Here is a 15,051-nt window from a genome sequence, read left to right as displayed (position 1 = left end):
AATTTTTACTTAAAAACAATTTTATTTTACAAATCAATCCCAGTTCCTTCTCTCTCCTGTCCTCCCATTCCCCCCAACAACTCCCCCCCATCCACTTATTAGGCCTTCTTGAGGAAACCATCAAACTCTGCCATATCATTTGGGGCAGGACCTAGGCCTTCCCCGTGTAGCTAGGCTAGAGAAAGTATCCCTCCATAGAATGGGATCCAGAAGCCTATTCCTGCACTAGGAATAAATACTGGTTCCACTGTCAGAGGCCCCTAAGTGACACCTACATTCTGGAGGCCTGGTTCGGGCCTGTGCTGGTTCCCCAGCTGTTAGACTGGGAGCTGTGAGCTCCCACTTGTTCAGGTCAGCTGTTTCTGTGGGATTCCCCAGCATGGTCTTGACCCCTTTTCTCATCACTGCTCCTTCTCAACAACTGGATTCCAGGAGTTTGGCTTAGTGCTTAGCTGAGAATCTCTGCTTCTGCTTCTTCTTTCATCACCTTCTAGATGAAGGCTCTAGGTTGGCATTTAAGGTAGCCATCATTCTCATAAGGGAAGGGCATTTAAAGTAACCTCTCCACTATTGCTTATATTCTTAGGTGGGGTCATCCTTTTGGATCCCTGGACATTTTCCTAGTGTCAGATGTTTCATTAAAGCCATAATGGCTCCCTCTATTAAGGTATCTCTTTCCTTGCTCTCCTCTGTTTTTCCCTCAACTCAACCTTCCTGATCCTTCATGTTCTTCCCCCTCCACATCTTCTCTCCTGTTTCTACTACCTCATTGTCCTTTCCCCCATGATCCCAATTTACTCAGGAGATCTTGTCTCCTTCCCCTTCTCTGGGGGTCCATGTACGTCTATTTTAGAGTCCTCCTTGTTTCCTTGCTTCTCTGGGGTTGTAGATTATAGGCTGGTTATCCTTTGCTCTATGTCTAATATCCACTGATGAGCAAGTACATACCATGTTTTTCTTTTTGTGTCTGGGTCACCTCAGTCAGGATGGTTTTTTCTAGTTCCAATCACTTGCCATTGGACCAACTCTTTGTTTAATCGATTCTTTGCATTGTTTTCTTTGTTTCTACTTTATTCATTTCTGCTCTCAATTTGATTATTTCTTGGCATCTACTCCTCTGCAGTGAGTTTGCTTCTTTTTGTTCTAGAGCTTTCAGTTGTGCTGTTAATTCTCTAATGTGACTATTCTCCAGTTAATGCTATGAATTTTTCTCTTAGCCCTGCTTCCAAAGTGTCCCATAAGTTTGGGTATGTTGTGTCTTCATTTTCATTGAATTCTAGGAAGTCTCTTATTTATTTCTTCCTTGATCCAGGAGTGATGCATTTGAGCATTGTTCAGTTTCCATGATTTTGTACCTTTCTACAATTTGTGTTGTTGAATTCTAACTTTAATCCCTGATGATCTAATAAGATACAGGGGGTTATCCCAATTTTATTTTATTTTTTCATCTGTTGGGGTGTGCTTTATTGGTAAGTATGTGATTGATTTTTAGAGATGGTTCCATGTGGCTCTGAGAAGAAGGTATATTCTTTTGTGTTTGGATGGAATGTTCTATAAATGTCTGTTAAACCAATGAAGTAATAACTTCTGTCAGTTCCCTTATTTCTTTGTTAAGTTTCTGTCTGGTAGTTCTGTCCAGTGGTGAGAGTGAGGTGTTGAAATCTCCCAATATAAGTGTGTGGGGTTTTTGTGTGATTTGAAATTTAGTAAGATTTCTTTTACGAATGTGGGTGCCTTTGTATTTTGGGCATAGATGTTCAGAACTAAGAGGTTCATTTTGATGGATTTTTCTTGTGAAGAATATGAAATGACCTTCTTCAGCTCTTTTGATTAATTTTAATTTAAAGTCTAATTTGTTAAATATTAGGATAGCTATACCAGCTTGTTTCTTGGGTCCATTTGATTGGAAAACTTTTCCCAACCCTTTACTCTGAGGTATCATCTGTCTTTCTAGTTGAGGTGTGTTTCTCGTATACAGCGGAAGGATAGATTCTGTCTTTGTATCCATTCTGTTAGCCTGTGTCTTCATAGGAGAATTAATAACATTGATATTAAGGGATATTCATGACCATTGATTGTTAATTCTTGTTAGTTTTTGATTTGTTATTATTGGTAATATTGTATATGAGTGTGTGTGTTTCATTTATTTGTTTATTTTTGTAATGTGGGATTATCTATTGTATGTCTTTGTGAGTGTAGCTAACTTCCTTGGATTGGAGGTTTTCTTCCAGTACTTTCTATAGCACTGGATTTATGCGTATGTATTGTTTAAATCTGGTTTTGTCATGGGATATCTTGTTTTCTCCATCTATAGTGATTGAAAGCTTTGCTCTTAGTGCTTATAGAACATGTATCCTGGACTTTCTGGCTTTCAGAATTTCCATTAAGATGTCAGGTGTAATTCTGATAGGTCTGCTTTTATATATTAGCCCTTTTCCTTTACAACTCTTAATATTCTTTCTTTATTATATATGTTTGGTGTTTTGATTATTATGTGTCAAGAGCACTTTTTATTTGGTCCATTCTATTTGGTGTTCTGTAAATCTCTTATACTTTCACAGGCATGTCCTTTCTTAGGTTAGGAAAATTTTCTTCTCTAATTTTGTTGAATATGTTTTCTGCATCTTTGAGCTGGGCTTCTTCATCTTCTTCTATTCCTATTATTCTTAGGATTGGTCTTTTCATGGTGTCCTATATTTCCTGGATATTTTATGTTAAGGATTTATTGGCCTTAACATTTTATTTGGTTGATGAATCTATTTCCTCTAGTTTATCTTCTACACCTGATATTCTCTCTTCCATCTCTTGTATTCTGTTGGCTATTCTTGCATCTGTAGTTCCAGATTGTTTACACAGATTTTTTTAAAAATTTTAAAAAAATTTATTAATTTCTCTTATTTTATATATAAATCCCAGTTTCCTCTCTCTCTCTCCCTCCCCCCCAAGCCCCCTCAATTCCCCTTTCCATCCCACCCCACCTCACTCACTGCACAGGGAAGGTGATTCCTTCCAGGAGGAGTCATCAAAATCTGTCAAGTCATTTAGAGTAGGGTCTAGGCCCTCCCCCTGCCTCTAGGATAAGGGTGTATCCCTCCATGGGAATGTACTCCTAAAGTCCTTTCATGCACCAGGGATACATCCTGGTGCCACTGTCAGAGGTCCCTTAGACTGCTCAGGCCTTCTAACTGAGAACCACATTCAGGGGGTCTGAGTCAGTCCAATGCTGGATTCCCAGCTATCAGTCTGGGGGTCCATGAGCTCCCCGTTGTTCAGGTCAGCTGCCTCTGTGGGTTTCTGTGGCCTGGTCTAAACCCATTTTCTTATCACTCCTCCCTCTCTGCAACTGGATTCCAGGAGTTCGGCTCAGTGTTTAGCTGTGGATGTCTACTTCTGTTTCTATCAGCTATTAGATGAGGGCTCTATGATTTACCCAGATTTTCTATTTCCAGCATTCTCTCAGTTTGTGTTTTTGTTTTTTTTTATTGCCTCTATTTTAGTTTTCATATCTTGAACTATTTGAATTGTTTCCTTCACTTATTTGATTGATTTTTTTTTTTTTGGCTTTCCTTGCTTTCTTTAAGAGATTTGTTGATTTCTTACATTTTTTTCGTTTGTCTTTCCTCCATTTCTTTCATTTTTTCCTTTGTCTTTTCTTCCATTTTTAAGGGATTTCCTCATTTCCTCTTTAAGGGCCTCTATCATTATCATATAATTGTTTTAAGGTCATTTTCTTCTGCTTTCATCTATGTTGAGATGTTCAAGTTTTGGTGATGTAGAATCCTTAGACTCTGGTGGTGTCATATTACTCTTTATGTTGCTGAATGTGTTCTTATACTTTCCTCTTCTCATTTCTTCCTCCAGTGGTGCATGTGGGGCCTCTCATGGTGGGTGGGGCCAAGGCTCTGATGGCTGTAGATGCTGGTTAGTTTGGGATGCCCCTAGGTCTCTGGAGGTTCAGTTGAACCCTGTGTTCTTTGGAGGAAATACAGCAGTGAACATAAAAGAAATGCCCTGCATACTTAATAGAATTTGTCTCCCTAGTGTGAAAGATGAACAATTAACAAATGAGCATACAAGTATAAGTAGAAGCAGAGGTAATTGTGATTTTCTAGGGATCTGGAGAATGTGAATGCAAGAGAACATCTAGCTGGTTGGTCAGGAGAGGAATGAAGCTTTAAGCAGAGAACTGAGTGAAGTGAAGGGATTACTGTAGAAGGGAAAGATGCTTGATGAACAAGAAGGGATGAAATACACGGTCATTTGTGGTAAGTGGCACATATTTGGGTATTGCTTAGCATCTGTTCAGTCCCTTCACATTATTTCTTCTCAGGGAATATAATTTACTTGTATTTCATATAATTATTAAGGAATATCTTGTCTCTGCTATGTTGTAGCTGGTTTGTAGTTTCTTTCTGTTCTTTCTCCCTCTCTCTTAGACTTCTCTACAGTGCTTGTGTGATTTTTTTTTCTAAGAGTCTGTTTTGGTTCCTTGTTTATTATTATTGGTATATCTGTTACTGGGTTTTGCTTTGTGGTTACAGTGCAAATTAAGAAAAACATTACTGGATTAAAGTAAGGCATTTTGAAATGTGAGTGGGTTAAACACTGATCATAAAATGGGTCAAGTAACAAGAAGATAAGGGAGAGAGAGAGAAAAAAAAAGAGAGAACACTATATGTATATTCATCCATCCCCCTATTGTGAGTTTTGATGTCCTGTTATACTGACCTCATGCTCCTGTATTTTAGTTTTTCAGTTTTAGGGTCAGGCAGTTTTCTGTTATCTCTTTGAGTGTGCTTCTTCTCTCTGTAACATTGTGCAGACTCTGTTGAATCCCACACCCCAAGTGTTTGCTCTTCTACTGCTGTCCCAAAGTTGCGGTGCACTTTCCTTGCTCTTCATTCTATCTTTTTTACTTTCATTTGACAGTCTTTTCATAGCCTACTAATTACTTAGTCTATTAAAACTATTGATCCATTTATAGTTTGTGTACTTTCAGTTCAAGGCCCACTGATGTTAGTATTTAAGTCACTACAGTCCTCTTAGGTTTCTCTGATAAAATATTGAATTTTTTTCCTCTACGTTTCCTTGTAATTTGTTCAGTTTCCTTAAAGGCTTTTAAAAACTCCTTGGCTGTATAGATTGATTACTTTATAGTCAGTTATTGGGTACTTCATTTTGTCCATTCTTGCCTGTCCAAGGAGTTCTAAACAGCTGCTTTGTGGCCACAGCTATTTCATCTGTGGATGAGACATCTAAGTTCAGGTTTGCCACAAGCCACACTGGATCACTGCCACTGTCTCAGTATTATAAGGTGCTTGAGACCTCTGTTTCTTATAAATGCCTGGTTAACATGTTGTTGGGCAGCTGTTTCTGTAGTTCTCTCTAGGGTTGGGTGAGCTCAGATACCTCATGCACAGTTACTGATGTGTGGCCCGAAGCCATAGGCTTCTTCTGTCTCTTCCAGGACCTCATGGCAGAGGATTATTCATAAGCTCCCACAAGCCATCAATACTTCCATACTATTATGTCCAAATTCCAAACTCTTCTGGGCTCAAGTCAATGCAGTCTAGAGTCACAGTCCATGCTACTGCAGTCTGTTGGGGGTGTATTCTCACTTTGCAACTCCCGCAGCTACCCAAGTCTCTGTCTCAAAGTGGGACAGGTACAGAAGTTCTGCCTGTGGGGCTTTGGCCTTGGTGTAGAAATTTGAGACCTAATAGGCACAGTGTTGGGTGTTATCAGTTGGGCAGAATTCCAATGCAGCCCCATCCTCGCTTTGCAGTAGGCATAACATTCCTCCATGTGCTCAGTTGGGATAGTCCATTGTCATGCTAACATGACACCAGATAGGGCCAGAGCCCTGATTTTCTGAAGGAAGTCCTAGGTTTTACAGTGGCAGGCTTAGTATTAGGTTAAAAATCTAAGGACTAACTTGTTTCCTCCCCTGATGGGAAGAAGTATCTCAGTGTACTGCTTGAAGTTAGGGGGATAGCCTGGGAGCATTGTTCCTTTCTGAATTTTTCAACACTTCTTTTCTTACTATGCTAAAACCCACTACAATGGTCTCTCTCTTGTTTTCCTCAGCTCTTGAAAAAGTGTGAAAAGCTGTTCAACTTCATGCTTCGGTGGGAGACATTATTTGCTGTCACTTTGCTCTGCCCCTGTGTGGAAGGCAGCAACAAGATGTTTGGCAAATGCAGCCTATTGCAAACATATCAGGGAGTCAGTCTAATTAATCATAAATAATAAGTAAACCTGTGATATTGACTGACAATTTATAAAATCTTGAAACTATTACAGAACACAATTAATGCACTGTCTCATCAACATGCAATTATTCATTATTTAAAAGATTCACTCTGCTTGTTTCTTTTCTGAAAACACAGTTTTGAATGTTATTCTCTATTAATCTGTTCATATTATTGTTTTTTATGTTAAGAATGATAGTGAGGTAATGGAAATGTCATGTTTATGATTACTTTCATTTTCTGGAAGATGCCTTTAAATAAGATCATTCAAAGTTTTAAAGATTCGTTTAGAAAAGTGAACACTATGTTTCTACCAAATTTTAATTAAATACTACCAATTTAAAATGATTGTCCTGCTCTGGCATATAAATCTCTAAATGACAACAGAAAAAGTAAAAACTACAGAAATGTTCGTAAAATAATAGCTTTCTGTTGTGGAATTAAAATGTGTTACATTCAGAAGAGGAAACCTGCTTTCAGAGAATAGCAAATAATTTTTCATCAAATATAGACAGTATCCTAAGTTGCTTTAACTGGATTTTTCATCTTTTGGGCCCAACAGGATTTGGCTGCTGAAGCTGCAAAGGGAAATAGCCCATGTATTCTCTCAAGGAGTGATTTCATTTTTCTTTCTTTTCTTTTTTTTCAAATGCTTGGAAGATGGCAGGCGGAAGTGATCGCTGCTGATCACACATAATTGTGAATTCCTGTAGTTGCTACATGGTTTTACCTACAGCCAGAGTACTGTGCCATCCCCTTCCCGCCAGTGCTTCCTGGTAATAGAAGAAATAAACTGACAGGGAGGAGGCGAGGAATGATAAGACAGTGGGTCCATGTTCAGTTGGGGTTTGAACTAAATGATGTTCACAAAGTTTCTTCACAGCAGTCTTTATTAGCAGACTGACCGAATCCAGAGAGAGGGGAACTTGTACACTCTATGTTCAGCCCTAGGCAACACTCATTTCCATTCATAGTCCCCTGCAGACAAGTCACAATGGTCACAAACTGTCGTTGGCCTTAAAATGACGGGCTCAAAACATTTCTACTTCTTTCTGTACGGACACAAGCTTAATGATTCCAAGCACTCTGTCAGTTTTATTCCAGCTTATCTACACCAAGTTCTAAAAGTGGAGCACTTTAATATATCTCCACCCTCTGTATTTCTGATGCCCTGTCAAAAATATTTATGACCAAAGAAGTATTCCAAAAGCTGGAAGGAGTAAACTGGGAGAGGGGAATGTCTTTCTAAGTGAGATCATCAATCCCTGGAAAGCTGGGACTTGATTAAGTTTCCTTTGGGAGGGGGGGGGCTGTAACATGAATAATAAAAACCCAGTGACAGATATTGGGGTTTAAGCTGATGTTCAGAAAAGCAAAGCAACCAGGCCACTAGCTCTTAAGTCTACCTCAGAACCAAATAAGTGACACTGTCTCCACTAATCCTCAGAGTGAAATGCAGACCACAATTCCCTGAACTACAGACTGCAATTTCCTCCCCCAAGCCTCAGACTGCAATCCCATGAGTTCTTGTCTCCTCCTGCCTTATATTCCTCTCTCCACCCAGCCATATCACTCCTGTCTTCACCTCTCTTGTGCTGGGATTAAAGGTGTGGGATCCCAAGTGCTGATATTACCTTTGTGTGAGCTCTGTTTCTCTCTTAGACTGGATTAATGTTCAGTAACTCAGTGTGGCCTTGAACTAACACAGATCTGTCTGTCTTTGTCTCCCAAGTGCTGGGATTAAAGGTGTGTGCCACCACCACCTGGCCTTTATGGCTAGCTAGTATGGCTGTTGGGATTGAAAGTGTGTATCACCACTGCCTAGCTCTATGGCTGAGGATAGATTTGCATTTTGATCTCCAATGGCTTTATTAAATTGTATATAATATATCACCCCATGGGGCTGGAGGGAAAAGGGCCAGAAATGCTGGGAGCTGGCAAGATGACTCAGTGGATAACATTTTTGAATGCTATTCTCTATTAGTTTGTTATTTATTACATATTGCTGCATACATTTGGTGACCTGAATTCCATCCCCACAGCCAATGGAAAGGTAAAAGGAGGGACATGATGGCACAAAGTTGTTCTCTGACCTCTGTACACATGGTTGCACACATGCCCCATCCCCCGCACATACACCTCACAGGCACACACAATTATAACAACAGGCAAATAAAATAGGGTTAGAAATATTAGCAAGTGTATAACTTTGTGTCATCTGATTCTTTACAAGATATAGCATCTCCATGGAGTTTCATGTTGTCTGACACTGTGATGGTTCACCAAGTGTCAAGAGTAGGTTTTCCCTCCTGCCTGGTTCCAGAGCTGCACCAGCCCCAAACAACACACAGAGGCACTGTATTAGATATAAAGCTGTTATCCTATTCCTAGCATTTCTTATTGGCTAGCTCTGTCTTAAATATTAACCCATTTCTATCTAAGTATTTCCACCTGGTTTTATCTTACCAGAGAGAGAGCCTGGCGTACTACCTTTTTGGTTCTACATCTCGAAACTCCTCCCTACTACTTCCTGAATCCTCTTTGTCTCCTAGTCCTGCTTATCTTGCTTTCCTGTTGGCAACAGTGCTTTATTTATTAACCAATAAGAGAAACATATTTACAGAATGACATCTCCCATCAACCAAGTTCTCAACTCTTGTTGTGCTGCTGACCTTTCTAGAGATCCTACCAGGTGCCAAGAAGTCTAGTCAGGGCTTCATATGTTTAATGGAAATTAATCAAGAGAACTTTGTACAGTGTTTACTGATTTAGTCAATTTAATTTTTTTTACTTTAGATATCTGTTTTATTTTTATCTTTTTTTTTTAAATTTCAGCTCTTCTTTATGCAACTATTTTTGGAAATGTTACCACAATTTTCCAGCAAATGTATGCCAACACCAACCGTTACCATGAGATGCTGAATAATGTTCGAGATTTCCTGAAATTATATCAGGTCCCTAAAGGCCTTAGTGAACGAGTCATGGATTATATTGTCTCAACATGGTCAATGTCAAAAGGCATCGACACGGAGAAGGTATAGTTGATTGTTGTTATTATTGTTATTATTGGTAATCTGCTTAGCAGGATTTTTTGATGCATGTATATTCCTTTGTGTGATTGCTTTATAGATGTTACTATAGCTTTTATAAGTAACATTTCAATCAACCATATTTATTGAGTGCTTAGAAGGTGCAGAGCACCCAACCATTAACAATCAATTAGTGCCAGTCACAATATTCAACTGAGAAAATTTGGTTCCTGAAAACAGCTCATTACCCTATTTCTTTATGACATTCTCATTACCACTTAGTAATTTTCTGTTAAACTCTCAGAGCATTCTCCTATGAAATCTTATTCTTATTTTTGTATTTGACTTGCTGTCCATTTAAAAATTGCAGGAGGTTGGAGAGATGACTCAGCAGTTGAGAGAGCTTGCTGCTCTTGGTGAGGACTGGAATTATGTTACTAGCACCTATGTTTGGCAGCTCACAGCTACCTGTAACTCCTGCTGCAGGGAATCAGATGTCCTTTTCTGGCCTCTGTGGGTGCCTGCACACACATGTGTACACACACACCCACACCCCCCATATCACCCACACACATTTAAAATAGTATATTTTTAAAAGGAAAAAACAGAATGAAATTTCCCTGCTATGAGTGAAAAAAGTATATTATCTTCTATCGTATCTTCCTCTTAAATGTTTGTTTATCAAATGCATCATAAAGTAACTTATAATTCTTAATCTGCCCTTGATCTTTCATATATGTAATAGAGACATACCCCCTTTCCAGTCATTCCCATGTCTCATTTCATGTCTTTTTAAGGGAACTTCTAACTTTCCCACTTATTTTATTCTTGGGCAAAGAAGAACCAACATGAACAAATTAAAGTCTCCTCACTTTCCTATACCATCTGATTCACATAAAATATAAGTGATGGCAACTAGAGCTGGCATATAGTAAGTGAAAGCCAATCCTGAGTTATTTTACTTTAGCACCAGTGAAGACATAGACATTCTTTTCAGAGCACTTACATTTAACATCCGACAGTAAAATTGCAAAATACGTTCCTTGCTGTTTCTAGGTGGTATGTGCTTTTAACTTCTGAACCCTCCCAGACACATGTGCTTATGTGTGTTTGTGTGTGTGTGTGTGTGTGTGTGTGTGTGTGTGTGTGTGTGTGTGTGGTGCTCAGGGTAGTTGAATGGAAGAATTCTGAAGGAGTGAGATGTACTCCTTCTTTAGTATTTCACAATCTGCTGCACAAATGTCCCAGTCAAATGACTACTGAAGAAAGAGTAATGAAATCATATCTCTTTGCAACTTGGTTAATGCCCACTGATATGTGGTTAGTGCAAATACACACAAAGAGTGACAAAAAAATGCAAAATCACAAATGCAGGTAAGGATGTGAAAGAAAGAGAACTTTTATATTTTGGAATATAAATTAGCACAACTGCTATTGAGCATGGGATATTACCTCACAAAAGATAAAAGCAGAGCTAACACAGGATCTGTCTGTTTAATTTCTTGGTAACTACAAAATGGAAGTAAACCTTTCTACAAAAGAGATATCCATTCCCAGGTTTATTGTTGAATTATTCACAATGGTTATGATAAAGTGAATGTGCTTAAAGAAAAAAAAATGCAATCCTGCCATGTACAATAAAATAGATGGGGCTAGAGGGCAATATGTTAAATGGAATTAGACCTAGAAGACAAGTTACTCATGTTCTCTCTCATGCAGAGAAGGTAAAAAGACAACTTGAGCTTAGAATGGTGGTTATTAGGAGATGAGAAGGGAAAAGAGTTAAGTCAGAGGAGGTTGAATAAAGGTGTTGAATCACACTTTAGTTTGTTTTTGAGTGATGGGAAAGCAGATTTAAGTTGCTGTGACAAATCTAACATCTTTGCCATGTGTGTGTGAAACATACCATGACCATTGATCCCTTTCAGCCCATTAGTGAAATCCCCACTCAGATCAGATCCATGTTAGCTATGGCAATAGTGTATGTGATGAGAAAAGGATGCATGCCAAATTCTGAGCCAGCAGGGGGTGTGGGGATTCCAGTAATTACATCCTCAGTGAGACCGAGTGTAAAAACACTTCTTAGACTACATGCCATATGCTACCCAAACAAAAAGAAAACACAAATTTTCATCCACTTCCCTTATTTAAGTAAAGAATATAAGAACAGAGTAGAAGACTCTGGGCCTGCTGGACATCTAGTTAGCTTATAACTAGTGTACATAACATGTAACTTTAAAATACAACGGTAATGTGTTGAGATATTGGCAAAATGTATCTTGAGAGATGGTGCAGAAGTTAAGTGTACTACTGCTCTTGCAGAGGGCCCCAGTTCAGTTCCAAGCTTCATAACTACAAGTCACAAACATCTGTAACTATAACTCTAGGGCAGTGGCTCTCAACCTTCCTAATTCTGTGACCCTTTAATACAGTCCCTCATGTTGTGCTGACGCCCAACCATACAATTATTTTTGTTGCAACTTCATAACTGTAACTTTGCTGTTGTTATGAATCATAATGTGTGAATATCTGTGTTTTACACACACACACACACATACACACACACACATGCGCACATGCACACAGGCAAGCAAGCGCACATATGTATGCATACACACACACACACACAAGCAAGAGAGAGTGGGAGATTGAGAGAGGGAGAGAGGAGAGAGAGGAGACCCTCTACATTAATAAAAAAAATAAGCTAAGGAAATACTGAAAAAATACTGAAATGAAAATTCACAGCCAAAGTACAAAATCAGTTTTTATAATTTGTAAGATATTTTTATAATCAATAATATTGGACCACTTTGGCAAGTAAGTGTGACAAAGACATAGTAATGTTACCTTTAAAAAAATGTCACAATGGAAGGTGTTGGCACATACCTTTAATTATAGCACCAGGGAAGCAGATCTTTGTGAGTTAGAGTTCAGCCTGGTCTACAGAATGAGTTCCAGAACAGTGAGGACTGTTTTACAGAGAAATAATGTCTTGAAAAAAGCCAAAAGAAAAGAAGGAGAAGGAGAAGAAGAAGAAGAAGAAGTAGAAGGAGGAGGAGGAGGAGAAGGAGAAGAAGAAGAAGAAGAAGAAGAAGAAGAAGAAGAAGAAGAAGAAGAAGAAGAAGAAGAAGAAGAAGAAGAAGAAAGAAAGAAAGTTCATGTTGGTTTAGTAAAGTAGTGGTTGTAGATTCTTTCCCAAAAACTAGCACTGATTTCACTGACATTGAGTATTAGGTAGACTTTCAGTACCAGACATGGTTTCCTTCTTGTTGAATGGGTCTTAAGTTCAATTAGAGAACTGTTGGTTACCACTATGGTATTAATGCCACTAATGCACCCTTATGGTTATTGTTCAATGCTGATTGTTGATGTAGTTCATAGGCATCAAAGGTACATAGGACTCCTGGTTGCCTCCCTCCAGTGGAAGCTTGCATGGCACCTTCTGGTACTATGAAAGCTAGTCCTCAGTGATGGAGCATTCCAGTTACCAACATGACTGCCTAGATGGTGACACCAAATGAACATTCCAAACTGGGCAGGGAAAGGTCCATAAGGTCTCGACCATGCACAGAGAACTCTATGTAGCTGAGCAAAGCTATGTGTGAGAAAGGTGGTCTTCCCTAGAGAAGAGCACACAAATTGGTTTTCTAGTGACAAACAATCAGCCCTGAATACATTAAAGTAACATTATATGGCCTGAACAGGTTATATCTAGAACTATATATGTATATGCATAAATGTATGCAATAACAATAAGTGAAAAAGAAGCTGTGAATTTGAAGAAAAGCAATGAAGGATATGTGGGGTTTGGATGGAGAAAAGGGAAGGAAGAAATTTTGTAATTAAATTATGATCTCAAAAATGTAATCAAACAGGTGTGCCACTAGCAAACATAAAATGAAGCTTACTTTCATCTATAACAATAAAAATCAAGTCATTAGGAAGCTGTTTTTAACTTTGGGAGTCCATTTCACATAGAGGGATACTCTATCAGCCTAGACACATGGGGGAAGGCATAGGCCATGCTCCAAATGATATGACAGACTTTGAAAATCCTCCATGGAAGGCCTCACCCTCCCTGGGGAGCAGAAAGGGAATGGGATATGGAGTTAGTGGGGAGAACAGGGGAGGAGAGAAGAAGGAGGGAATTGGGATTGACATGTAAAGCAAGCATGATTCTAATTTAAATTTAAAAGAAAAAAAAGGAAGCCATTTTCAGTTAGATATAGAAAATGCCCAATTTTCACAAAGACTGCATTCCTTGGCTCTACCTTATAATTATTCTGTAAATTGTGGAAACGGGTTGCACATGTTCTAAAATAATTTGAGTGAGATAATATGCATCAGAGCTGGGACTAGAGCTCAGTCCCTGTGGCTTTCTACACTTTTTTCATTACAATGATTTCAGCCCTTGTCATGACTTTGGGACACTCAAGTGTCCCAATTCATCTCAGACCTGTTTCCTCAACTATTCTCTGCTTTTCATGCCTAATGAATCTGTCCAAATCTAGGCTCCTAGTTATCTTTGAAAAATACATTCTACTGGCATTACCCAATTTAGTTAATGGAAACTACACACTCTTGGTGCTAAGGACAAAATCCCACAATTTGAACCCTCTTCAAACCCTATCTGCTACCTCCAGTTCCCATCACTTCTATTGCCCCCACTTGACCCAAGTCATTATCTTGTCCCTCAAGAGATACTGCACTAGTTAACTGCTCTGTGTTTCTATGTTGAATGTTCTCTGCAGAGCAGCAAAGAATCTACCTGGCTTTTCTAATAAAGATTTCTGTCTTGTTGGTGTTCAATCTTTTTAATATACCTAAAATTCATGTTAATCTGTGCTACCATCACTTATAGTAGAGTCGATTGAAATTAAAATGTAAATGTAGAATGGTAAAATGAAAGGTGTGTAATCGTAATCATATTGACACTATAATTCTCATAATTTTGGAACTCTAGATGTATAGTACCAGAATTTATTTTTTAATTTAGATTTTATACAGGCTTGTTTCACATGTCAATTCCAGTTCATGCACCCTCCCGTCCTCCCGTTTCCCCGACCAACCCCCATCCCATACCCTTTCTGCTCCCCAGGGAGGGTGAGGCCTTCCATGAGGAGTCTTCAAAGTCTGTCATATCATTTGGAGCAGGGTCCAGGCCCTCCCCCATGTGTCTAGGCCAAGGGAGTATCCCTCTATGTGGAATGGGCTCCCAAAGTCCATTCATATACTAGAGATAAATACTGATCCACTACCAGAGGCCCCATAGACTGCCCAGTCTTCCCAACTAACACCACATTCATGGAATCAGGGTCAGTCCTATGCTGGTTTCCTAGCTATCAGATTGGAGTCCATGAGCTCTTCTTTGTTCATGTCAGCAGTTTCTGTGGGTTTCTCCAGCCTGGTCTTGACCCCTTTTCTCATCACTCCTCCCTGTCTGCAACTGGATTCCAAGAGTTTGGCTCTGTGTTTAGCTGTGGGTGTCTGCTTCTGCTTCTATTAGCTACTAGATGAAGACTCTAGGATGGCAAACCTTATAAGTTTCATTATTGGGGAAGGGCATTTAAGGTAGATTATTAGTTGAAGTCATCCTTGTAGATCTCTGGACATTTCCCTAATGCTAAATTTCTCTTAAAACCTACAATGGTTCTCTCTATTATGGTATCTCTTTTCTTGTTCTCCTCTATTTTTTCCCTGACTCAATCTTCCTGCTCTCTCATGCCCACCTCACCCTTCCTCTTCCTCCTAACTCCCTCTCCCCTCCACCC

General features: G+C 39.1%; 1 protein-coding gene across 1 annotated transcript in view; it reads left to right on the top strand.

The window, feature by feature from the left end:
• The window catches only part of Kcnh5 (potassium voltage-gated channel subfamily H member 5), a 283,311-nt gene that overhangs the window by 162,999 nt on the left and 105,261 nt on the right, over positions 1-15,051 (top strand). Inside the window, exon 8 of the mRNA XM_051196001.1 lies at positions 9,087-9,286. Coding sequence (XP_051051958.1) covers positions 9,087-9,286 — 200 coding nt within the window. The remainder of the gene's footprint in view (positions 1-9,086; positions 9,287-15,051) is intronic.

This window comes from Phodopus roborovskii, unplaced genomic scaffold (genome assembly GCF_943737965.1).
Source record: "Phodopus roborovskii unplaced genomic scaffold, PHOROB, whole genome shotgun sequence".
NCBI classification, from domain to species: domain Eukaryota; kingdom Metazoa; phylum Chordata; class Mammalia; order Rodentia; family Cricetidae; genus Phodopus; species Phodopus roborovskii.
Note: the sequence above shows the minus strand (reverse complement) of the source record. Positions and strands in the feature narration are given on the sequence as shown.